This window comes from Scyliorhinus canicula, chromosome 9, assembly GCF_902713615.1.
Source record: "Scyliorhinus canicula chromosome 9, sScyCan1.1, whole genome shotgun sequence".
NCBI lineage: Eukaryota > Metazoa > Chordata > Chondrichthyes > Carcharhiniformes > Scyliorhinidae > Scyliorhinus > Scyliorhinus canicula.
Genome location: NC_052154.1, coordinates 152,944,359 through 152,968,730, shown reverse-complemented (window position 1 = coordinate 152,968,730; position 24,372 = coordinate 152,944,359). Strand labels below are relative to the sequence as shown.

The 24,372-nt window shown below is 43.4% G+C and overlaps 1 protein-coding gene across 11 annotated transcripts in view; it reads left to right on the top strand.

The window, feature by feature from the left end:
• tead1b (TEA domain family member 1b) overlaps window positions 1–24,372 on the top strand; it is a 313,182-nt gene that overhangs the window by 231,523 nt on the left and 57,287 nt on the right. For 5 of the 11 annotated variants that reach the window (XM_038807955.1, XM_038807954.1, XM_038807953.1 and 2 more), the window contains 3 exons: window positions 18,527–18,591; window positions 22,019–22,081; window positions 22,176–22,238. In XM_038807955.1, the coding sequence (XP_038663883.1) occupies window positions 18,527–18,591; window positions 22,019–22,081; window positions 22,176–22,238 (191 nt within the window). The remainder of the gene's footprint in view (window positions 1–18,526; window positions 18,592–22,018; window positions 22,082–22,175; window positions 22,239–24,372) is intronic. The other 6 variants (XM_038807957.1, XM_038807956.1, XM_038807952.1 and 3 more) reach the window with 2 other exon arrangements.

Here is a 24,372-nt window from a genome sequence, read left to right as displayed (position 1 = left end):
CGTTTCCGACCTGGGCTGGTTCGCCCCTCTTTAACACACCTGGTGTTCCCAAGCTCTTCGAGGAACACCATGAGGAGGACACTGATTGTAGTGCGGAAACTCAATCGGCATAGAGGTCACCAGCCCAGAACTCCTGACCTCAAGCAATCCAGCAACCTCAGCCTCCCAGCAGCGGGATTACAGGCGCGCCACAGCACGTGGCCGGTTCGAGCCTGTTCCTGCCATTCACCATGAGCAACTCTCAACCACTATTCTCCGGCATCCTCTCCATACCCCTTGACACACTGATCTAGAATGAATTGCTATTTGCAGAAGAGAGTTCCAAGCTTTTATCATCCCTTGCATGTGGAAGCATTACCTAATTTCCCTCCTGAAAGGCTTGCTCTAATTCTTAGGCAATTCTTCCCTAGTCCTAGATTCTTCCTCAGCAGAAATACTTTCTCTCTAGCTTTTCTATCTGTTCCCCTTAATATCCTGAAAATTTTGAATAAAGCACCCCTTCACTTCCTAAATTTAAGGGAATCCCTGGCATGTGTAACCTGGCTATGTAATTTTTTAAATTATTTTTTTAATTTTAAAAAAATTTAGAGCATCCAATTATTTTTTTTGTTTTCCAGTTAAGGGGCAATTTCGGCTAACCTGCACATCTTTGGGTTGTGGGGGTGGAACCCACGCAGACATGGGGAGAACGTGCAAACTCCTCACGGACAGTGACCCTGGGCTGGGATTCGAACCCAGGTCCTCCGTGCCGGAGTCTCAGTGCTATCCACTGCGCCACATGCCGCCCTTCTCACCATGTAATTTAACCCTTGGAGTTCAAGTATCCTTCTTGCAAAGATGTGCTGCACTCCTTCCAAGGCGAATATATCTTTCCCAACGAATGCCCCGAACTACTCGCATCCCTGTTTTAATACACTAAAGGCACTATATTGTGTTCCTGCTGAGAAAATCTTTCAGGAAATAATGCATAATCGACACGATTGCAAAGACAATGGTGGACTGGTGTATTAGGGATCACTGGACTCATTCGAGAGGCAGGCAGGTGCATTACTTCAAACCAGATGTTTGATAATATGAGCAGATGACCAAGCGAAAGATTAGAGACTGGAACATGTTTAGAATTGCTGGAGGCAATAAAGGCCGGTCCAGAGATATGAAAACAACTGGAAGGGCAATACGAAGTATGGAAATAATAAATGGCCGGATTAATAATCCAAAGACCCAAGAGAATGGTGGGTTCGAATCCTACCATGACATGGTGAAATTTGAATTCAGTTTAAAAAAAAAAAAATCTGTAATGCAAAGTCTAATGATGACCTAACCCATTGTCGATTATTGTAAAAACCCATTATTTGGGGAAGGAAATCTGTTGTCCTTACTTGGTCTGGCCTATATGTGACTCCAGATACATAGCAATGTGGTTGATTCTTAAAATGCCCTCCATGATGGGCAATAACTTTTGGCCCAGCCAGCGATACCCACATCCCACGAGCGAATAAAAAAAACGAGGAAGCAAAGTTAGGCCAGTGAAAAACACAAGTGTTAGTTTCTGCAATTTACAGATCAGTAAATTTGCATGAGCTAGAAGTGCAAAAAATTCGTGAAAAGAAAGTAAGAACATATATTTAATTATTACCTTTCACATCCCCAAAACCCGCAAAGTGCTGTACAGCCAATAAAGTACTTTTGAAGCATTGTTGCTGCTGAACTACATAGCCAATTTGTGCACTGGTAGCTGTCACAAACAGCAATGTGATAACCAGTTTGATCTTGAATGAGAAATAAATATTGGTCAGGAAACTGTGGAGAACCTCCCTGCTTTTCAAAATAATGTTGTGAATTCTTATAAGTCCATATGGGCGAAACAGATGGGGGACTCCAGTTTACATCTCAGGCGAAATAGGATACTTTCAACAATACAGTACTCCCTCAGTACTGCACTGGAGTGTCAGCCTGGATTCAGTGCTCAAATCCCTTGTGCTTTTTTTGGTTAATTAAGTGCAATGCAAATGTCGCCACAGTCCCAGAGGACTGTGTGTCCCCTTTGAGAGCTGACTGGTGATGATTTAACCTGGGCCATACCTCAGGCGAGGGACAAGGTTAAGAAGGTAGTGCATTCATGAATCACCTCAGCTTGTACAGGAATTGAACCCACGTTGTTAGCATCGCTCCGCATCACGAACCAACTGTCCAGCCAACTGAGCTAAACCTGGCTCTGGTTTTCAAGTGATGCCCCCTTTGTCATAACCTCTCCCAGTCAGCAGAAAAGGTTTACCTCTATCTACCCTATCAAAATCCTAAAACGCTCAATCAAAATACCCATAAAGCTCTAACTCTAACAATTTAAGCTTTCGAGGTCCACAAGCACTGCTGAAAATAGCACACTATGATGCATGGAATTGTCATTCAAATTGCAAGGCTCTCACATCCAGTGCTAAAAAGTAATATCATCTTGGTTTACTTCATGACCAGCAGAAATAATTCAGGACAAGTCAATCACGTGGGTCAGTAATCTATTTGCAAAGCCACGGGATTTAGTTTCCACAGAATGGTAGAACTCAATCACCAACATGTAAACAAAATCCAGGAATCCTGTGTCATTAAATCATAATCTGAATTACTCTGAGAATCTCAGAACAAGCTCCCTAGAAACAGGAGCATGATCACGGGTAACAAAAAGGTAATTTGACTTTTCAATTAAAAAGGCCCCAAAGGTGGATTTAAAAGATCCCAAGGTACTGCTGGAAAAAGAGCAGACAGGTTCTCCTTGGTGTCCTTGGGGCAGTATTAATTCCTGAACCAACATTACTAAAACAGATTATTTGGTCACATTAAACAGATGATTAACGCATTTCTGTTTGTGAGATCTTGCTGTGCACAAATTGGCAGCTGCGTCTCCTACTTTACAACTGTGGCTGTGCTACAGAAGTACTGTACTTGCAAATCACTTTATGGAAATGAGTTATCTCAATAATGTTATTTTGTGGAAGAGTGTGAGAGTGTCTACACCTGTGCGTGTGGGTGTGTCTGTTAGGGACCACTACCAACATTGAGTATTGTCCTTGCAGGGTACCCCAGCTGAAGTTTCTTTCCTCTGCCAGTCCTCCAGCTTCGCTCAGCAGTGAAGAAAATAAATCTGAAAGAGTGAAGGATAGAGAAATCGCATGCAAGAAATCGGGCGCGAGAGAGAGAGAGCACATGAGAAATGTGAAAGAGGAAAAGAAAGCAAAGAGAGCAAGAGAGGGGAAAAATGAAAGCAGAGAGAGAGAAAATGAAAAAGGGACAGAAACACAGTATGCGATTGAGAAAGATCTGGTTCTCCATATTTATACAATTCTCTTCATATGAATATTTGTAACAGCCGATGGGGAAAGTCCAGAGACTGCTGCTGGTAACAATAGTGGGCTGAAAGACAATATGCTCATGTGTTACCCTGCTCTGCACTATTACAGCAACATTATGGGTTTATATACCCATGAGGTGAGCGCCCATGTCGTGTTGAAATGGCAGACTGAGGAATATCCGGTAAATGTGTGAAAGCGCCATTTGAGACACTAGGTACACTCAAGTTAACATCAAGGCTTGTAGATCCCCTTCTTGGATAATACATTAGAACATGTTGGTAGAGGCAATGGGACCATGTGAGAGATTTTTTGGGAGAAAGGGATTGGGGAAGTCAGGCTTGGAGGGGGGAGCGTTACGGTTAGTGTGTTTGAACAATTTTCTGTATTGAGCTGCAGGTGCAAAGTAGACAACTGCATTATCCAAAGCTCACCCGTGGACTGTTGAGGAATAGCTGCCGGCATGATGAGGCTGTTGTAGAGAAAATCACACAATGGTCGCTGTAGAATGGACTCGTGAAGCAGAACCACTGTATAAATTAGAATACATTAAAAAAGGCATTTTACAATAGCTACCAGGGAGTGGAAAATGGATCGGTAATACCAATAAGTTTCCAGCAATCACCATCAAATAAAGATTTGTAAGTAAAGTAAATTATCAACTGCCTAAGTCAATTTCTAACAATAACAATCTATTCATGACTTCAGAATCCTGACTGGAAACATTTCCAGGGGATTATCGGACAGGAGTAAGTTGAGCAAGAACAGGTGTATGGGGGGAGGAGGCAGGAGAATAAGAGAGATAAATACCACCTGCCCCCTTCAATTTTCAGGAGCTCTTGACAAGTCATTGTGTGTCGTGTGGACAGAGAGAAAGAGATATATATGTAGAGAGAGAGAGAGAGGGAAAGAGCAGTGTCCACATGGTCAGTGGCTAGCCTCTGTAAAGGATTTGACTCTGGGACTCTGAAGGTTCCTTGCCGTCAATCAAAGCAGCTGGGACAAGATAAGCTGTTTGTGACCTGACCCCAGAATGCACACATGCTGTTCAGCAGCTGCGGGGCTATGTGCTGTCCCCTCTCCTTCCCTTGTCATTCGGAGCAGCTTCCTCTGAATATGAATGACCTGAGACGTCCTGGAGAATATCAATTGCACTCGAGCGTTCCCCTCAACAGCCCAATACTTGGGTTTATGAAATTGCGCTCAATACAAATCCAATTTAGTGCCTTCCTCACACTGTGAAAGGAATTCAATGGCTGAATCCTGATGGTGGCTACAATAAGAGCATTCTATTGTTTAAAGAAAATGTTGCCATTGCACTAAAAGTCTTCAATAATGTCTGACACTTCTTTTCCAGTTATGTGCTGTGTTTCTAATAATGTAAAGGCTTGAGTAGCTAGGATTGTTCTCATGAGAGCAGAGGAAATTAAGGAGACACTGTTTCCAGTTGCATAAATGTTGGTGACCAGTGGACACAGATTTATATTAATTAAGCAAAAGTAGTAGAGGTGACACGAGGAAACTATTTTTGGTTTATGCAGCGAGCTGTTGTAATCTGGAATGCACTGCTGAAAGGTTGATGGGAGCAGATTCAGTAGTAACTTTAAAAAGGGAATTGGATAAATACTTGAAGGGGAAAATATTACAGGCAAGTGGATGTTTCAGTGAGGAGAGAATGGGGCAGTGGAACTGGTTGGATCACTCTTGCAAAGAGCCGGTCCAGGTTCAATGGGTCAAATCATCTCCTATGCTGTGTCATTCCATAGAATGTAAAGCATAGAAACAGGCGACACGATAGCGCAGTGACTAGAACTGCTACCTCAGCGCCAGGGACCCAGTTCGATTCCGGCCTTGGGTGACTCTGTGTGGAATATGCACATTCTCCCCGTGTCTGTGTGGGTTTTCTCCGGGTGCTCCGGTTTCCTCCCACAGACCAAAGATGTGCAGGTTAGGTAGATTGGCCATGATAAATTGCCCCTTAGTGTCGTGATCAAATCTGGGGTTATGGGGATAAGGCGGGGGAGTGAGCCGAGGTAGAGTGCTCTTTTGGAGGGTCAGTGTACTCGATGGGCTGAATGCTCCTCAACTGTAGGGATTCCATGAAAACACCTTTCATCTCAATAGATCTAAGCCAGTGTTTATGCTCCACAAGCCCCCTCCCACCCCTCTTCATTCCTCATGTCAGCATATCATTTTATTCCTTTCTCCCTCATCTGTTTACCTAGCTGCCCCTTAAATTCTTCTATGCTGTTCTCAAATACTTCCTGTGGTAGAAAGTTCCATACTCTCAACACCTCTGGGTAAAGAAGTTTCTCCCGAATTCCTTACTGGATTTATTGATGATTGTCTTGTATTGATGACCCCTAGCCTTTGACTCTCAAGTGGACACATCTTCCCTATGTCTACCCTGGCAAAACCTCTTTGCAATTTTAAGGACTTCAGCAGGTCACCCCTCAGTCTTACTTTTAAGATCAGAAAGGGTATTTTAAAAATAAATTTAGAGCACACAGTTCTTTTTTTTCCCCCCAATTAAGGGGCTATTCAGCATTGCCAATTCACCTACATTGCCCGTCTTTTGAATTGTGGGTGTGAGACCCACGCAAGCACGGGGCCAATGTGCAAACTCCACACAGACAGTGACGCTGTGAGGCAGCAGTGCTAACTACTGTGCCATTGTGCCGCCCATAAGGTGAAAAGGGATAGTTTACCTTTGTCACAGTCACAGAGGATGCCAAAAGTGACTCAAGATCCGTTCCGGTACTGTGGCAGGGCGGAAACATATCTGTCATGAGGCTGCCTTAATTTTAATCCAAATTGCTTAGCAATGTTTGGGCAACAAACTACTAATTTAGCATTGTTTTAACTAATTGACAAACACAGGTGTGAAAAGACAACTTTATGTCCAATTAAAATGAATCTGAGATGGCACTTTGTGTGGCAGCATGCTGATCCTATAATGCCACAAGTGCAGTGCAGGTGTGACGTTGACTGCAGAAGCTGCCAAAACTATATTCGGAGTGAAAATTAATTTCATAAACATCACCATTGCATTTTAGTACCAACTTGGTCATTGACCTTCAGAAATGGCCAATATTTGTCCCTCCACCAGATACTGCTAAAAATGACATCTCCTCATTGTCACTGTCTGTGGAATTTTGTGCACAACATAAGAAATAGGAGCAGGAGTAAACCATTGGCTCCTTGAACCTGCTCGTCATTTAATAAAATTATGGTTGATCTGATCGTGATCGCAACTCCACTTTCTGCCTGCCTCCCATAGCCGCCGAGTCTCTTGTAGATCAAAATTCTGTCCAGCTCTATATCCAATGGCTATGTCCACCGCTTGCTGGGTTAGAGAATTGCAAAGATTAACCATGCTCGGAGAAAAGAAATCCTTCTCATCTCCATAAACAGGAGACCCCTTATTCTGGAACGGGAATTGAACCCACGTTACTGGCATTGTTCTGCATTACAAGCCACCTGTTTAGCCCACTGTGCTAAATCAGCTCCATACTTCAGAATGAAGTAGAATGCAAGTTCCTGTCTCTCTCACTTCTTTCAGACTAGAAGAGTAATTGAAATGTAAAGCACATAAGGTTGTTGGTGGCTCATAATTGGATGAACGTGCAAGTCAGCACAAGCAAATCATCTCCATATCCTTTCAGGCTTTGAACTCCTAACCACTCTTAACAGCTGTTTGTGGATAATTAATGTCCTTTGACACTTGGGTGTGTCCCCCCCCCCCCCCCCCCCCCCCAACCCCAAAACCTGATAATTATGAGTCTGCAAATGATCCTGCGAAGGTCTTCACAAATGAATTGAAAATCCCCTTTTCCAATGTGCGAGGTATGTGGCTACAATGTAGTCTGGATCAGGGGACATCTTTTGGCAAAGTTGCTTTTCTAGGGGCAACCCTTGCATATCTGGTCACAGGACTGTTGGTTTGAATGCAGCCCTGGAGACAGTCCCAGTGCAGTGCTGAGAGTGTGCTGCACTGTCAGAGGGTACCGTCTTTGTCTTTTACTTGAGAGGTTAATCCAATGCTCAGTCTGCCTCCTGGGTGGGATGCAAAAGATTCCATGTTAACTACTTTGAAGGAGAGCAGGGGTGTTACAATCATGGGGGCGCATGGTGGCACAGTGGTTAGCACTGCTGCCTCACGGCCCAAGGACCCGGGTTCGATCCCAGGTCACTATCCATGTGGAGTTTACGCATTCACCTCATGTCTACGTAGGTCTCACCCCCACAACCCAAAAGATTATCATAGATCATAGAATTTTACAGTGCAGAAGGAGGCCATTCGGCCCATCGAGTCTGCACCGGCTCTTGGAAAGAGCACCCTACCCAAGGTCAACACCTCCACCCTATCCCCACCCAACACTAAGGGCAATTTTGGACACTAAGGGCAATTTATCATGGCCAATCCACCTAACCTGCACATCTTTGGACTGTGGGAGGAAACCGGAGCACCCGGAGGAAACCCATGCACACACGGAGAGGATGTGCAGACTCCGCACAGACAGTGACCCAAGCTGGAATCGAACCTGGGACCCTGGAGCTGTGAAGCAATTATGCTATCCACAATGCTACCGTGCAGGATAGGTGGATTTGCCATGCTAAATTGCCCCTTAATTGGAAAAAACAAAAATTGGGTACTCTAAGGTTATTTTTAAAAAATGAATCATAGAATCTCTACAGTGCAGAAGGAGGCCATTTGGCCCATCCAAGTCTACACCGACCCTTGAAAATAGTACCCTACCTAGTCCCACACCCCAACCCTATCCCCGTAACCCCACCTAATCTTTTGGATACTAAGGGGAAATTTAGCTTGGCCAATCCATCTAACCTGCACATCTTTGGACTGAGACACGAAACCGGAGCACCAGGAGGAAACCAATGCAGACACTGGGAGAATGTGCAAACTCCACACAGTCACCTGAGGACGGAATTGAACCCGGGTCCTGAGCACTGTGAGGCAGCAGTGCTAACCACTGTGCCACACTGCTGCCATGTTCTCCCTGATGTCCTGGCCAATGGGTATTCCCCAATCCATACCAGAAATCTAAATATCTGATCATTTAACCTGTTGTTGTTTGTGGGAGCTTGCAATCCATTACTTAACTGCTGTGTTTCTTACATTCCCACGGTGACTTCAGAGATTGGCTGTAAAGCACTGAGACGCCCTGAGATTGGGAAAGGCGCTACAGAAGTGCAGGTTTATTTCTTTTTGAGAATACAAAGGTGAACTTTACTGCTGAATTTATAATATTTAGTATTGAAGGAGCAGCATCCTTTAATTGCCATTGGCAGTAAAGCCAATAATACTGTGCTTCTGCCACCATCAATCTTCCAATTAAAAATGTATAATTAAAACTCTCAGATTTTAATTTGTTAGACTTTTTATAAAAAAAGCAAATCTGCAATTTGTGGCAAGGCTGCAACAAAAGTACTCCTTTTTCTCTCTGCAAATTGCAATGCTCAGCAGACAAGATCTGGTGAGAAGACTAGACTGTCTGGAGTAGGTGTGCACTATTAAAGTACGTCAAAATGATGCGGCGATAACACCACCTCGGATCAAAAAGGGTGGAGGTTTTCCTGAAGTTACACAAAGCCCCGGTTGGACCACAGATGGAGTTTTGAGCTCAGTTCCCACCACCAGATGTTGAAACGGTTATATAAGACATTGGAGAGAGTACAGTGCATACCCTGGAATGCTACCAGGGTTCTACCAGTTAGATTATGAAGAAAGTGTCATGGACCAGCCTTGTTTCGGGATTATTTGATTGAGTTTTTTGGAATTTTAAGAGGAATTGACTGGGTAGATATAAATAAGGATTTCCACTGTTTGGATAACCTAGACAAAGGGAGAGTAAACATAACCATTAACCTATCAGGTTGTTGTGAAAATCCCAAATTGTTCAATGACCTCCTTTTTGGGAAGGAAGCCTGCCCAGGCTGGGCCAATATATGATTGCAGTACCACGCCAATATGGTTGACTCTTAACTGCTCTTAAAATGGCTGAGCGAGACATTCATTTGCATCATATCCACTTGGGGAGGGCACAAAATGCTGGCTGGAGAACCATTAAAGTAAAGCTCCTTAAACAGTTGAGACAAAAATCTGGTTGTTTGTGGGAGTTTGCTGTGTGTAAATTGGCTGCTGTGTTTCCCTCACAAGGCAAGTGACTGCACTTTTAACAAGTACTTGATTGGCTGTTGACATGAAAGGTGCTGTATGTAGATATGTAGGGTGGAATTTAATGGACATATTTCTAAGCTCATTTGTGATGGGTTTTGTAGGGAGTTTCAAGCCAGCGAGTTCCCCACCGTTATCAAACGACACTGAGTCATTTCTTTGGGCCCTGGGGATTTTCTCACCGGTTTAGCCCACACTTGGAATTTTTCAGCACTGGGGGGCTGAACTCCCAAGATGGGGGCCACCATTTTGAAAGGGTGCCCAGATCTTGAAGTGAGCTTGTGGGTCCCCCGCACCCTCCACCCATGGGCATTACCCCATACCGCCGCAAGTGAGGACACCCCATTATGGGGCCCCTTCGAGGCCCCCTCTTCAGCACCTCCCCCCTCTCCTCAGGACCTCCAACCGTTACCCCCACAACCTCCCAGCGGATCGTACTTCCCTAACCTGTACCCCCCCCCCCCCCCGCCCAACCTTCAAACCTTCCCCCAAACTCCTTTCATGAGTATGTCTCCCCTTGGGCCCTGACACTTGGCAGTGCCACCCTGGCATCCAGGCACCTGCTGCCAGTTTCACAGCAGGTGCCTGACTTTGGTATATCCTGCGAGGCCTCAAGGCTGCCAGGAAGCCCACGCCAGGCTTCTCTCAGAATCTACCAGTTGGGTTGCACTTTCGCTCGATCGCAACCTGGCCGGTTGATCGCATCCGTAAGTTCATTCATTCTATTTGACTTTTCCAGTTCGGGGATGACGCTTTTAAGGATGTTGAATGAGTCAGGTTTATTTTTGAGTTTTGAATGCAGTATTCCTTCACTTCGACAGAATTACCAGACAAAAGGAAGCAAAAATACTTCAGAATATATGTCTAACTGTAAACAGAGTTGAAGAGGATATGTGTGCAGTGACATTTGGTATGACTTCCGGCCATCTGTAAGCAACACCTCTGAAAGCTGAAACACCAGGGCAGGATCATTTTGTCATCTGCAAACAGATCAGATGTCCTTGTGACCGTGTCAATGTAACATTTGCAACACTTAAAAGCCTAAAGTAACTTCAGAGGAAAGCAAATTTAAAAATTTGTTAGCTCAGTAAGTGCCTGCCTGTTACAACAACAACTTACATTTATCGTAGCACCTTTCACATCCTAAAACATGCCATGGAATCTCACAGGAGCGATCATCACACAAGAGGCGCGGCACTCAGCCGCGTATGGTGATATTTGGACAGGTGACTAAAAATTTGGTCAAAGATATCAGTTTTAAGGATAGTCTCGAAGGAGCAAAGCAAGATAGAAAGGTGGAGAGGTTTGAGAAGTAGATTTAGGGCCTTGGCTGAAGGCATGTTTGTCAGTAGTGGAGTGATTTTAAAATTGGGGGGATGCAAGAGACCAGAATATATAGGGTGCAAGTATCTCGGGCTATGGGGCCGGAATCCTCATCCATGCCTCCACACTGGGGGTGAATGAGACCATGGAGGGATTTGTAAACTAAGAAGATAATTTAAATTTTGTGACATCGCTGGAAGAGGCATCCACGTCGGGCAGCGAACACAGGAATGATGGTGAATTGGTCTTTGTATGAGTAAGGGCAGCAGAGCGTAGGACGAGTTCAGGTTTTCAGTCGGTGGAAGATGAGGGGCGCAGGCAGATAGCATTGGAATAGTCAAGTTTAGAGGTAGCAGAGGCATGGATGAAGATTCCGGCAATGAATGAGGCGAAGTAGAAGCAAACTGGGGTAATGTTACAGAGGTGGAAATAAGTGGACTTAGTGATGTGTGGATAAGTGGTTTGAAGCTCATTTCAAAATATGATACCCAAGGTTAGCACAAGGAGTGCATTTTAAATAAAAAACAAACTACTGGAAATTACTCCACTTCAATGCAGCATCAGTGGAGTGAATAATTGTGTTAACGTTTCAGGCCCATGGTCCTTCATCAGAATTGGCAGAACTTTAAGTGGTTAAATAGTTTTTCGGCACTGCACAGCCATGAAATGGATCAGGGTGGAAATGAAAGAATAACGGGGAATGGTAATGAGACAAGTAAAGGAACAAATGGTGGATCCAGAGGCAGTTCCTTCACTGTCCTCCGCGTCAAAATCCCCCCCCCCCCCACCACCACCGCCCCCTCCCTCGACCATGAGCACTGGCTGCAGCTGTCCAAGAAAGCAGCTCACTGTTGCCTTCCCAAGGGCAATTAGGAATGGGCGATACATGCTGAGCTTGCCACTGACACTCGCATCCAGTAGTGAAATAGGTGAAAACGTTACTTTATTTAAAAAAAATAAATTTAGAGTACCCAATTCATTTTTTCCAATTACGGGGCAATTTAGCATGTTCAATCCATCTACCGTGCACATTTTTGGGTTGTGGGGGCGAAACCCACACAAACACGGGGAGAATGTGCAAACTCCACCCGGACAGTGACAAAATGTTACTTTATACAAGAAAACAAATTGTTTAATATTGTTCTCTTGTTATCTGTGGGTTCATACTCCGATTACATTGCAGTAATCCTGGCAGCCATTGTAATGCGAAACTAACACGGTTTCCCAGTTCCATAACGGAAATCAGTAAGATTTAATGAGTTCCAATGGCATTGCTCACAGTTCGTGGTATCTTGGACCATTTCACCCTGGCAGAAAAGTTATACCATGTACCATGTAAGATCCAGCATAGTATTCTGCTGCTGAGGAGGAACTGCACCTAAGGTGGCCTGTCCCTTTAACACCCTAATATAACCATACCACATCAGCAAGATATTGGGACTTGGAGGGTTTAAATTATGAGGAGCTGTTATATAAACTTCGAGAAGTGTTCTGATTGAAGTTAAAATGTCAAAGAGATCTGATAGGATAGGGACAGAGAAACTGTTTCCTGCGTTAAGAGGCTCCAGCACAGGTAACCTTGAAATTAGAGCTGGACCGTTTATGGGCCATGTAGAAAACTCTTCTTCACACAAAGGATGGTGGAAATGTGGAACTCTTACTCCCATCTGTGGCTACCAGGGGTTAGTTGGAGCTTTCAGCATTGAGATTGATAGAATTGGATAAAGTTACCAGAGGATATGGAGTCAAGACAACTGAATAGTTAAGATACAGATCAGCCGTGATCTCATTAAAGGGAAGAACAGGCTCAAGGAATGGCCTATCACTGTTCCCAATGTTCCCACACCTCTTCATCTGACAGGACCAGATTATCCCCCTATTCCTTTCTCCTTCATGTATTTGTCTAGGTTTCTCTTGAATGTAACTTTGCCTTTTGTCTCAGCCACTTCCTGTAGTCGTGAGTTCCACATTGTCGCCATTCTCTGGAGTTTCTCTTAAACTCTCAGTTGGACTTTTTAATGGCCATCTTATATTTGTGGCCCCCAGTTCTTGTCGTCTCCCCAGTGGAAACATCTTTGCTAAATGGCGTTTAAACAAATCTGAAGTCAGTAGGAAGTTTAATCGCCGTTTAGGAAGCTGTGCATGCTGGAAGGTGTTTACAAATGTTCCAGCCCTAGGTCATTTTAAAAACCTCTGCCTGAAATGATTGGACTTGAGCCACACATGACAACTATTGAGGATGACGAAAGGCTGGCAACCAGCCCTAAATACAGGTCAGTGACGTGGAGGAGAATGGGTATAGGCTGGTTTATAAATTGAACTGCAGGTACAATTCCCTGAGATGGAGGCACTCCTCCAATCCCTCGCACATTTGTGATTTCCTTCACTCCTCCACTGGTAGCAGAGCTTCAGCTGTCTGGGCCCTAAGCTCAGGAATTACCTCTGTAAACATCTCCACTTTTCTCTGTCCTCTTTGACCAAGCTTTTAGGTCCTCTTTCCTAATATCTCCTAATATTGTCCAAAAATGCTCTGTGAAGTACCTTAGGAGTTTGCATTCCTCACCCCTTGGGATGGATGCAGACATTCATTTCAACTTCACCTCCAACCCCCCCACCCACCCTAACCAGTTGACATTGACACCACTTTTCCCTGAACAGCTGCTCTTCACAACACACTTCCCCTCATTCCCTGCACCAACCACCTCACACGGACAGTGGTTTTCTCCCGCCAGTTCATGCTAATGCTTTTCACTCCTCCTTGCATCTCCTTCCCTTCCCATTTCACACTGGCAGTCTCTGACTCTCACCCCTTGTAGCCCAAGATGACACCATTCTCAAAGACATGCCCACCCCTTCACCCCCAGCTGATGATGTGAGATTTACATTCGCGGACTGCTGCAACTTCCTTTTCTCCCTTTGCCTGGAGAAATGGGCATCGGGGTGGTGGGAATGACGCACAGCTCTCCTTCCGCTCTCACAAAACAGCAGTTGGATTTCGATTGCAAGTGGTCTTTCGTCCACTTATAGTATGGACATTGAAGGTTCCTACAAGATTGGCAGAAATTTCCACGCCAATGAAGCACATTGCCCTAATTTGGTGCCTATTTCTCATTTAAACCTAAAACTGTGCTACGTTGCTCGGCTGACATTGGGTTGATGCATTATTTTATCAGGAGGTTAATTCCTGACCCATGTACTCAATTATATGAATGCCGGACCATTCTTTTAACCGTAGACTGTATGAAAGGACATCCAGCCCCAATTGCAGAGCCTTTAATTTTAACTGGACTTTAAACCGTTGCTTCATCAGAGTAAGAAAATAAAATGATTGAACAAAAAGTAATACATTTTTCTCAAAATCTTTGCTTCCTGTTCAACCTTTTAAAAAGAAAATCTCAATAATTTCATGCATGACTTCCTCATTTGTTACTAAATGAATGACGCCAACTGAACCAGGATGGAAGCATTAGGTACGTATTAGTTGACGGACAAGAAGTAACTTTAATCAAATTTACAGTTGCCGGTCAATGGATGCTCATCTCTGAAACAGGTCACAGGTTCACAGTCCTGTTCCAGAGTCCTGAGTACATACTCCAAGCTGACACTTAAATAGCAGCACTGACGAAGTGCTGCACTGTCAGCCCTGCTGTATTTCACACAAGATGATAAACCAAAACTCTGTCCGCCCACTCAGGCGAATGTAAAAGATCCTACATGTACTGTTTCAAAGAGCCAGTAGAGTTCTTGCCCAATATTTATTGTGAGGCTGTGGGATCTTGCTGTACACAAATTGGTTGCCACATTCCAATGCTTTACAACAGTGACTACACTTCATACGTAGTTTATTTGCCGTAACGTGATAAAGGGCATCCTTGGGTTGAGGGAAATTCTGCAGAAATACAATTTTGTTCCTTCCTTCCTTTATTTCCCACTATGTTTCTCCCTTATCAAGTTGGTCAGTATTGCCTCAATCCACTTCCATTGGAACATATTGAGTTGAAGGGTTGGAAACAAGTGGTGTCAATGTTGCCTGGTTTAAACGGGGCAGGGATGTGTGTGTGGGGGGGGGGGGGGGGGAAGTGGAGGAGGAGGAGTTTTACACAGCAAGGTCACACAGCTGAAGTTGGTGGTGTTGACTCATAGAGGAATATTGGGCTTTGACCCCAGGAAACTTCCCAGGGCCATAAACACTCATACCCCTGTAAGAGGCAGAATGATTTCATCCAAAAGATGAGAGGCTGAAATTTAAGGCCGTCCATAACGCTCAGGAGGTCGGAGGGCCAGTGAAATCGCAGGGAGCCATGTTGAATCAGCTTCCTGACCACGTACTGCCATCGGGGCATTTTTTTGAAGCGCCCAAAAGTGCCCACCCCAAGGACGTGGGCAGCCAATTTGCATATGTAAAACTCCTATTAAGCTGCATTTTACTGTACCGTCGGCAAATTTACCCTCTGGCATGTGAGCAGGCCACCAGTGAAATGGAGGGCGGGTGGCCCAGCAATAACCTGGGGTGGGTGTGGACAGAGCAGGTTTGTTTTAAAATTTAGAGTACCCAATTCATTTTTTCCAACTAAGGGGCAATTTAGCATGACCAATCCACCTACCCTGCATATCTTTTGGGTTGTGGGGGCGAAACCCAGGCAAACATGGGGAGAATGTGCAAAATCCACATGGACAGTGACCCAGAGCCGGGATCGAACCTGGGACCTCGGCGCCGTGAGGCAACAGGGCTAACCCACTGCGCCACCGTGCTGCTCTGGTGGAGCAGATTCTTAAAGCAAAGTGCAATCTGCAGGTAGAGAAGACAAATAAATCATGTGGCCCCACATATTTCCCTGGAGGGGATTCACCCTCCAGTTCTTGCCTCCTCTGAAGTTTTTGATCTTTCCCTACCTGTTAAAGGCAGCAGGCCTCCAGCCTGCCTGAGCAGTGGCAACAGCACCTGGAGGTGCTACTGAGCTGTCTGCCCACTGATTCGGCTGGCAGCTATTTAATTGGCTGCGACCTTAAAATTCAGGGGAACGTCCTGCTAGTAGCTGCCCATGTGTGCCACGAAACACGTTTGCTCCTGATTACAGGCCGACTATCCAAATACTAAAACACTACCCAGCATCTCTGACAGTGTGGCACTCCACAGTATAACTCTAGGGGTGTTGGCCTGGATTATGAGAGACTTCAGGGCACAAAGTAATAACTCAGAAGCATAAATTCTGCCAACTGAGCTCACAGCTCAGGCACTTGAAAGCTTATTTCTCAAACTCAGCCAAAGGTATAACGTAGGAATAATGCTTCCAGGAATTTGGCTTTCGGTTGTTCGGCTGGTACTTGTGTTTCAATAATCCAAGTGGTTCCTTTTTAATATGCTTCCAATTTGTTATGTAACAAGTAACTAATTTACAGTATTTGGGAGGGTGGAGACAAGAGTGTAAAAGAATGGGGGGGGTGGGGGGGCGAGGGTTACTCAGTTAAATATTTGGGTTTTGTAGATGTTACCATGGATTAGATTGTTTGGAATGACTGTGATAGGGCATTTAAAGGCCTCTATTATTGCCTGCAAACTCAATGGTAATGAGTAGAGTACTGCCACCTTAGTGCAGTGACCAGCATAGTCCATATTCTAATTATCAATACCCCGCAGTTTCCCCCCACTACAAAACCCCTTTGCAAAGAGGAACAATCGGGGAGAATCGCCCTGGTTTATGCTCATGCACCTCCCAACTGGCCCACTGGAGGGCAGTGTCATTGGAGGCTTAAAATCAGTCCCAAGCCTGCCCTCAACTGGAGAAAATACAGAATGGCAGGAGGGAAGATACAGAACCTGAACTATATTGTTGGCTGACAACAAAGCCTGCCATTACTCGTATAAAATCTGATTCAGTGTTACGTGCACTGGTTTGCAATTCGACAACTCTCAATTTTAAAAATCCAACATGGTTTTCAAATCCCTCCGTGGCCTTGCCCATTCCTACCTTGTCTTCTCCTCCAACCCCACAACTCTTGAGATATTGGCCTCTCTCCAGTTTTGAACATCCCCAGTTTTAAATACTCCACTAAACACAGCCCTGCCGTCAGGTGCCTGGCCTTTAAGCTCTGGAATTCTCCCCCCATAACTTGTGACTCTCTTTCCTGAAGACATTCCTTAATACCTGCTTTGGCCAAACCTATGCTCACCTGACTTAATGATTTGGTTCAGTGTCGGATTCTGTTTGAGAGTCCCTTATGTGAAATGCCTTGGGATGTTTTAGAATGTTAAAGGTGCTTTATAAATACAAGTTATTGTTGAGTTATTTTACACGGGTCAATGGATATGTTTACTGTGGCCTAAATTCAGTGAATCGTGGCTCACCGATTCAGGCTCAGTCCAAAGCATCACATTATCCTGAACCTGAAATCCAAGCTCCTTTACGACAGATTCTTAAATTCCCTTGTTTCAGTAATCCTTAGTTGCGGCCTTGAAATTTCCCTTCCTGGGTTACACTCGGTATAACTGGAGCGGCAAGAGAGACAGGAGGAGTTGAGTTGTTACAATTTGAAACACACAATAAGTGTGGTGGAAGCAGGATTCCAAGGTGCGCGCGATATAGATATTAGAAAGGAAACAACATTTGCAGGACTTCAGGGAAAGAACATAGGGAGTGAGATCCATTGGGTAGCTCTTTCAAAGAGCTTGCACAGGAATGATGGGCCAAATGATCAGCTTGTGTGCTGTATTATTCTATGATATTGCAAAGTGGTTACAGTGGGTTTCGGAACAAAGCACGAGAATAAGTTCACGCCGAGATTCTGGATTTGCAGCAGCCTTAATCCCCAACCGCTTTAGGACATTTTGAGGTCACAAGGAATGCAGCATAAATCCCACATTATTGGTTTTATTGCAGCACCAATGCTTCGGACATTGTTGAAAGTTTTACTTTGAGTACTTTATTGTATAAATATGCATCAGATTCTGCTTCGTGGGGGAAATACATAAGTTACAACCGATCAACACAATTCCCTTCTGTAAAATTATTTGAAATGTGTGCTTTCTTCCCCTCCCACTCAAATCTTTGCCTGTATTTTGTCCCCCCAATCAGTAAATTTAAAACCAATTAAAAGCAAGTATCTGTTTGCATAGATGCATTTTAAGTAGAAGTTAAATATGCACGAGGAGAATAGAAAGGTATATCAATGGGGTGAGATGAAGTTAGGGATGGGAGAAGGCTTGTATGATGCATAAACACTGACGTGGACCGATTGGACCAAATTACCTGTTTCTGTGATGTAACATTCTGTGTAATGCTCGGTTAGGTATTCTGTGCTGGAATATATAACAAATTTCTTTTTCAGCTCCAGATTAAATTTGTTTGCCACCTTCAGTTCCAACAGCTCTATCGCTATGAAGAGTGTGCATATATAATGCATCATAACAAAGGGAATAGGAGCAGGCCATTTTAACCCCCCTCTAGTCTGCTCTGCTCTTCAACAAGATCATGGCTCATCTTCAACGTCAACTGCACCAAATCTCTTGATTCGCTTAATACCGTAAAAATCCATTGAGTTCTGACTTGATTGTACTCGATGACTGAGCAAATAAACTAACAAAACTTTCTTTACATTTGTCGAATGAAATTCACCTTTCTTTTGCAAAGATTTGTAGTTCTAATTGGGTACGCTTGTCCTTCTGCAGGTCGGAATGAATTGATAGCCAGGTACATCAAGTTAAGGACAGGGAAGACACGAACTAGGAAGCAGGTAAAATAGATCGTTGGGCTTATGTGCATGTTGAAGACTATTGGGGTAGGTGTCACTCGTGTTGGCCGAGTTGGCTCCATTGAGTTGTTGTATGCCACAAGCTTGCTCTGTTTAATTTTGTACTTTGCTGTCATCACTGCAGTTACATTCACAAAAACAAACTGTCCATTGCTCTTATCCTTGAACATTTTGTCAATTATTCATTAGTAGTTTCAGGAATTAGCAGCTCTGATTTTTAAATGAACATTGAAGCAACTAAAATATGTGTGTGTTTTTTGAATTTGAATATACACAGTTCCCAAATGGGAATACACATGTCATGGTTTAGAAAAAGGGTGTGGGGGGCACCTGAAGTGATGAGGGAGAGGAGAATGGATAGAGTGCATGGAGATAAACTATTTCTGCTGATTGGGGAGTCTAGGACAAGGGAACATGGTCTAAAATTCAGAACCAAAGCTTTCAGGAATTAAATTAGGAAACACTTCTACGTGCAAACGGTGTTCAGCGTTTGGAACTCTCCCGTAAACAGCAGGGTCAAGTATTAAGTTTATATCCGAGGTTTATAGATTTTTATTAATCACATGAATTAACGGATATAGGGAAAAGGCAGGTATTCAGAGGCAGGTGTGTGTGCTTGTCTGTGTGTGGTTTTTTGTGTCTGTGCGCGCGCACCCCATTTCATTTTTGGAATATTTGGCAAAATATACTGACAAATGTGCTCCTAGAATTCAGTAGCCCTGTCATTATAAGAATTATTTAAAATATTTTCTTCATCCCAGGGAAACTCTCCAAAGTGAAGGACTGAGGTACAACGCAATGGGGCCATCGTAACCACCCTAGAGTGCGGTGTTTAATAAGCCCTTAAATGATTCCAACATTGTCATCTTCTATCCAGAAGTCTATTTTATGCACTGAAATACAGATGTTTGCTTGTAATTTGAGATTAACTGCTCAAGACTGGGATCGATAGATTTTTATTAAGTAAGGTATATATGGCGTTAAGTTGGTTAAATGGACCTGAGGTACAGATGAGTACTGATCTGCCACATTGAGTGGCAGAACAAGCTGAAGGGACTGAATGGCCTCCTCCTATCGCTATGTAATCCAGTGCTGAAATTTTGTCTTGCTCTCATCACTTTTTAAAGGTTTAGTACAGATAAACTGATTTTAATATGAGTTGAGGATAGAAATTTGCTTTAGAATCGTTGAATTGCATAATCACTCTTCTTAAAATTTGGATCAGTAGAAAATTAAATCAAATCAATTGTGTCTAAGGACTCCATTCGTAATTTGTGACATTGCAATTAATACTTATTCACATGGAATATTTCCCCATTGATCAGGCCCTAGTCACAATTCTGTCCTTTATTAGTAAGTAAATCCCATTATGTTAACCCCATCAAAATCTTTACCAGTGACATTAACAATTGGTAAATTTGAACTACCCTGCCTTTGGTAGATCATTTGAATGCAAATGTTTTATCGTCTAGGTCCCTGCACTTTGGTTCTGCATCAGTTTTATATGAACAATCACGGAACAGATAAAGAGCCTCTGGTCTATCCAGAGCATGCCACGCAATATTGATACCTCTTTATCTCACGATAAATTCACATTGTAGTTCACCCAAAAAATATTCACAGGTATTGTGAACTGTGAGGAGGATCATGATAGATTTTAAGAGCATGTAAACAGGCATGAACGAAGATAAGGCAGATGACATTTAATGCAGAGAAGTGTGAAGTGATGCATTTTGATAGGAAGAATCAGGAAAAGCAATATAAAATAAATGTTTAAATTAATGATATGCAGTAGCAGAGTGAACGGGATTTACATGAACCAAAGTTGGTAGAACTTTTTGAGGTAACAGTTTTTCAAAAAGATTTTTCCAATTAAGGGGCAATTTAGCGTGGCCAATCCACCTACCCTGCACATTTTTGGGTTGTGGGGATGAGACTCACACAGACATGGGGAGAATGTGCAAACTCCACATGGGCAGTGACCCACAGCCAGGATCAAATCAAGGGTCCTCAGTGTCCTGAGGCAGCAATGCTGACCACCATACCTCCCTATTGCGGTAACAGTTAATAAAGAATACCGGGCTTCATAATTGAGGCAGAGAGTTCAGAAGCAAGAAAGTTCTGAGAAAACCTTATAAAGTACTGGTTCAACCTCAACAACTGAAGTGCAGTATTGCAACCAATTCTGGGCACCACACTTTAGAAGGATATGAAGGCATTGGAGAGAGTGCAGAAAATATTGAAGAGAATTGTCCCAAGGATGAGAGGCTTCAATTATGAGTATAGATTGGAGAAACTTGGGCTGTTCTCTTGAGATGAGAACAGATTTGGTACAGTTTTTCAAAGTTAATGAGTGTGTGCAGAGTAGATAGAGGGAGGCTATTCCCATTGGAGTGAGACCTAGAATCTGAGGGCACCGATTTAAGATGCTTGGTTAATTAACTGAAGAGAATACATTTGTGAGACTGAGGAAAAGGCCAGGGGAGTGGGACTTGCTGATTTGCTCTTGCAGAGACCAGCACAGACATGAAGGACTGAATGGCCTCTTTTGTGCTGTAACCAATCTATGATTCTATAATTCAGCATCTCATTAACCTCAATCAGATCGCCTCTAAATCTGCAGTTCTCTGATGTGTAGAGTCACAACTCTTTAAGCCTGTCTTGAAGACTAGGATGGATTATAGTGGGAATTAGTCTAGTGTGGCACTGCCTTCCACCCTTTGCAGGGTCTCAGTACCATTCAGGATTGCTGCAGATCATTCTCGAGTTTCTATTTAAGACTGAATACTTGGATTAGAATTATGCTTCTATAAACTAACTCACATTGCATCAATTAATTGATTGGGAACTGCTTCATTTCGATTCTAAACAAGCAGCTTAAGACCGATCTTGATTCAGAATTTGCATGCCTTTTTATTGTTTCATTGCACAATTCGCAGCCTTATTGAACCTGATAGTATGCCTACTATTTTTCTCATTGAAATCTGGTCTGCTGACAAGCTGTGGTTTTATTTATTTTTAATCCCTGCATGATATTCTGCATTACTCACTCTGAAAGTTTACATTCCAAACTGATTAATTGATGGCAATGGTGTCGGAGGCAGGAAGGTGAATCTAGCCCTCTGATTTTAACCTGTCATTTTGCGATTTTCAAAAAGAAAATGTACACGCACACAGATGAGCTGCAGGTCTTTTCTGCAAGAAGGTTTCTGAAGTGATGACACTCGGTGCTGCACTGGTGCATAGTTGCCTGCTGGGAATGCAATTACCTCTTTTAAGTGCTAAGCTCGTTAAAAAGGAACAAATAATGTTTTTCCAAAAAAAAGCCAACGACCACAGACAGAAGACATGTTTCACCTTTAATTTCCCTTTTGTGTTTTTGTTTTGTTTTATGGGTTGCACTGTGTAGGTGTCTAGTCACATACAGGTGTTAGCAAGGAAGAAAGTTCGGGAAATTCAAGCTGCCATAAAGGTACGTCTGGCTCGCCTAGTTGCAAGGGGCTTTTGTTTCCATGGTTACAGGCTCTTTTTTTCTCTTTGTTTTCCTCCCTTCCCCTACCCTTTAGGTGTCTAGTCACATTCAGGTTCTTGCCAGAAGGAAATCTCGTGAGATTCATTCCAAGCTAAAGGTATGCGCTTGTCTGCTTTGGGCTCGCAGTTGCTATGCTTCCGACTTATTTTCCTTTTCCACAGAGAGTGCTCTTATTGTCTGCTGACACTTCCTCTGTCTGAGTCTTTCGTTTTGCATGCCTCTGTCTGCCTAGCTGTTTTAATTTAACACCTCTGGATGTAGATCAAAACAATTAGATCTTTCACTGGTTGTTTTTATTTAATGGGTGGTGGCATCGGGGTGGGGGGGGGGATCTAATATCGAACTGATACAACTTCCAGCTCCTAAAATTAAAACCTGCTTGAACTGCATGTGTGGCTGTTGTGACACGTATAAGAATTTATAAGAGGCTTTTTGACAATGCAATCATTAGCACTGATTGTTGCAATAATTTTTGTCAGTAACATACACACACACACACACACACACACACACACATTTTAAATGAACCTTTAATTTTCAAAGTATTGCAAGATTGAGACAAATTAATTCTGTAAAATGGGTAGTTTCACTGGCTAAAATAGTCGAGGCAGAATTTGATGCGTGAAACACACTTGGAAGAAGAACACCAGCAATGGTGCAAGTAGTTTGCTTCTGTGTAAATGGGCACGATACTCAAAGGGTTAAAAATTGTGAAAGAGGAGAGAAATAAAAACAAGCAGGATTTTTAAAAAAAGAATTCCTATTAGATACGCTTAAATTGCATGATGCAGATAACAAGCTGGCCTGGCTCTGTTGGGCTTGTTAAATATGAGAGACATCTGGTTTTTTGAATGTAGCGAGAGGAACATGCTGGCAAGAGTGATTGACAGCTGGTGACCGACTCAAAATCAGTTCTATCTTAACCACCCAGTTCATGGGGAAACCAGTGGAAAACTGAGGCTTTCTGTACAGATTGCTCCTTAAAACAAAATGCACATGCGCTAAGATGCACCTTATTTATTCAGATTCCCTCCCGCTAAGATCCAGATTTATTAGGAAAGGTATTTAATTTTTGGAGCACTGGGTTATTTGCCTTTTGCATTACACCATCTAGTGGTAGAAAAAGATCCAAATGTTTTTCTCTCTTTTGTCTCCCCCTCGCCGTCCCCCCCACCCCTTGCACAACCTCTGCGTTGCCAGAGATGCTTGGCAAGTGACGAGAACAGCCTTACACACATACAGTGAGCCAGGCACAGAGCCTCTAATTTTTTTTTTGCCCCATCAACTGATGGTCACTTAATCCTCCATACCCCGTTCCTGCAGCAGGCACACATCCCATCACTTCAGCCTTGCAATTCCTCCAAGAGGTGCCTTTGTGAATTTCAGTCTTCTCTCCCAACAGTTGTGGCCCAGGTGAAGCACTTGGATTTTTGCATTGATGATTGATGAGATGGCTGACATGAATAAGCCAACATTTTTTTGCGAAGGGCTTTCTGTTCCCAACAAGCTGCATGATGAGGGGTGATTGTTGATTATCATTCCTTCCCCACCAGAAAACGAAGAGAAGGGGAGGCCATGGGTGGCACTGACGAACACTTTTCGGGGATTGATACCACTTATTACCTCCATGCTAATGACATGTGATTCGGTGAGGGAGAGATAATAAGGGCTCACATTCAGGCGGTGGCGGAATTATTTTGCTATGGTACTCCTGAAAGCTTCCTTCGGAGACTGTGCCTGATCTTGTATCAGCCCTCAGTACAAACCTACCAGCCGCACCAGAAATTCAAGTTCTTGTCAAATTCACACTAAATTCTTTACTTTGAAAGATGGAGGTCATGAGGTCATTCAATTTTATGGGTACCAATGGAATTAAGTAATAATTGGGGTAGTGTGGGATGATGGAGTTGAGGTAGGAGATTTTCCATGTTCCTGTTGAATGGCAGAGCAGGAATGAAGAAGGATCAAATAGACCATTGTAACTTCTATCTGTTACATTCCCGTGTGCATGTAGGTTAAGTATACTGCAGCATAACTTAGGTACTCTCGGCAAAACTCAGAATGCTAAATTGCCCCTTAATTGGAGAAAAAAAGAATTGGGTAATATAAATTTCTTTTTTTAAAAAAAGCAGAATCTTTTTGTTGATGACGATAATCAGATCCTATTTTACGCTGTGAGAGTGCTTAGAAAAGTATTATTTGGCTAGATGTACATGACTCACTATGTAAAC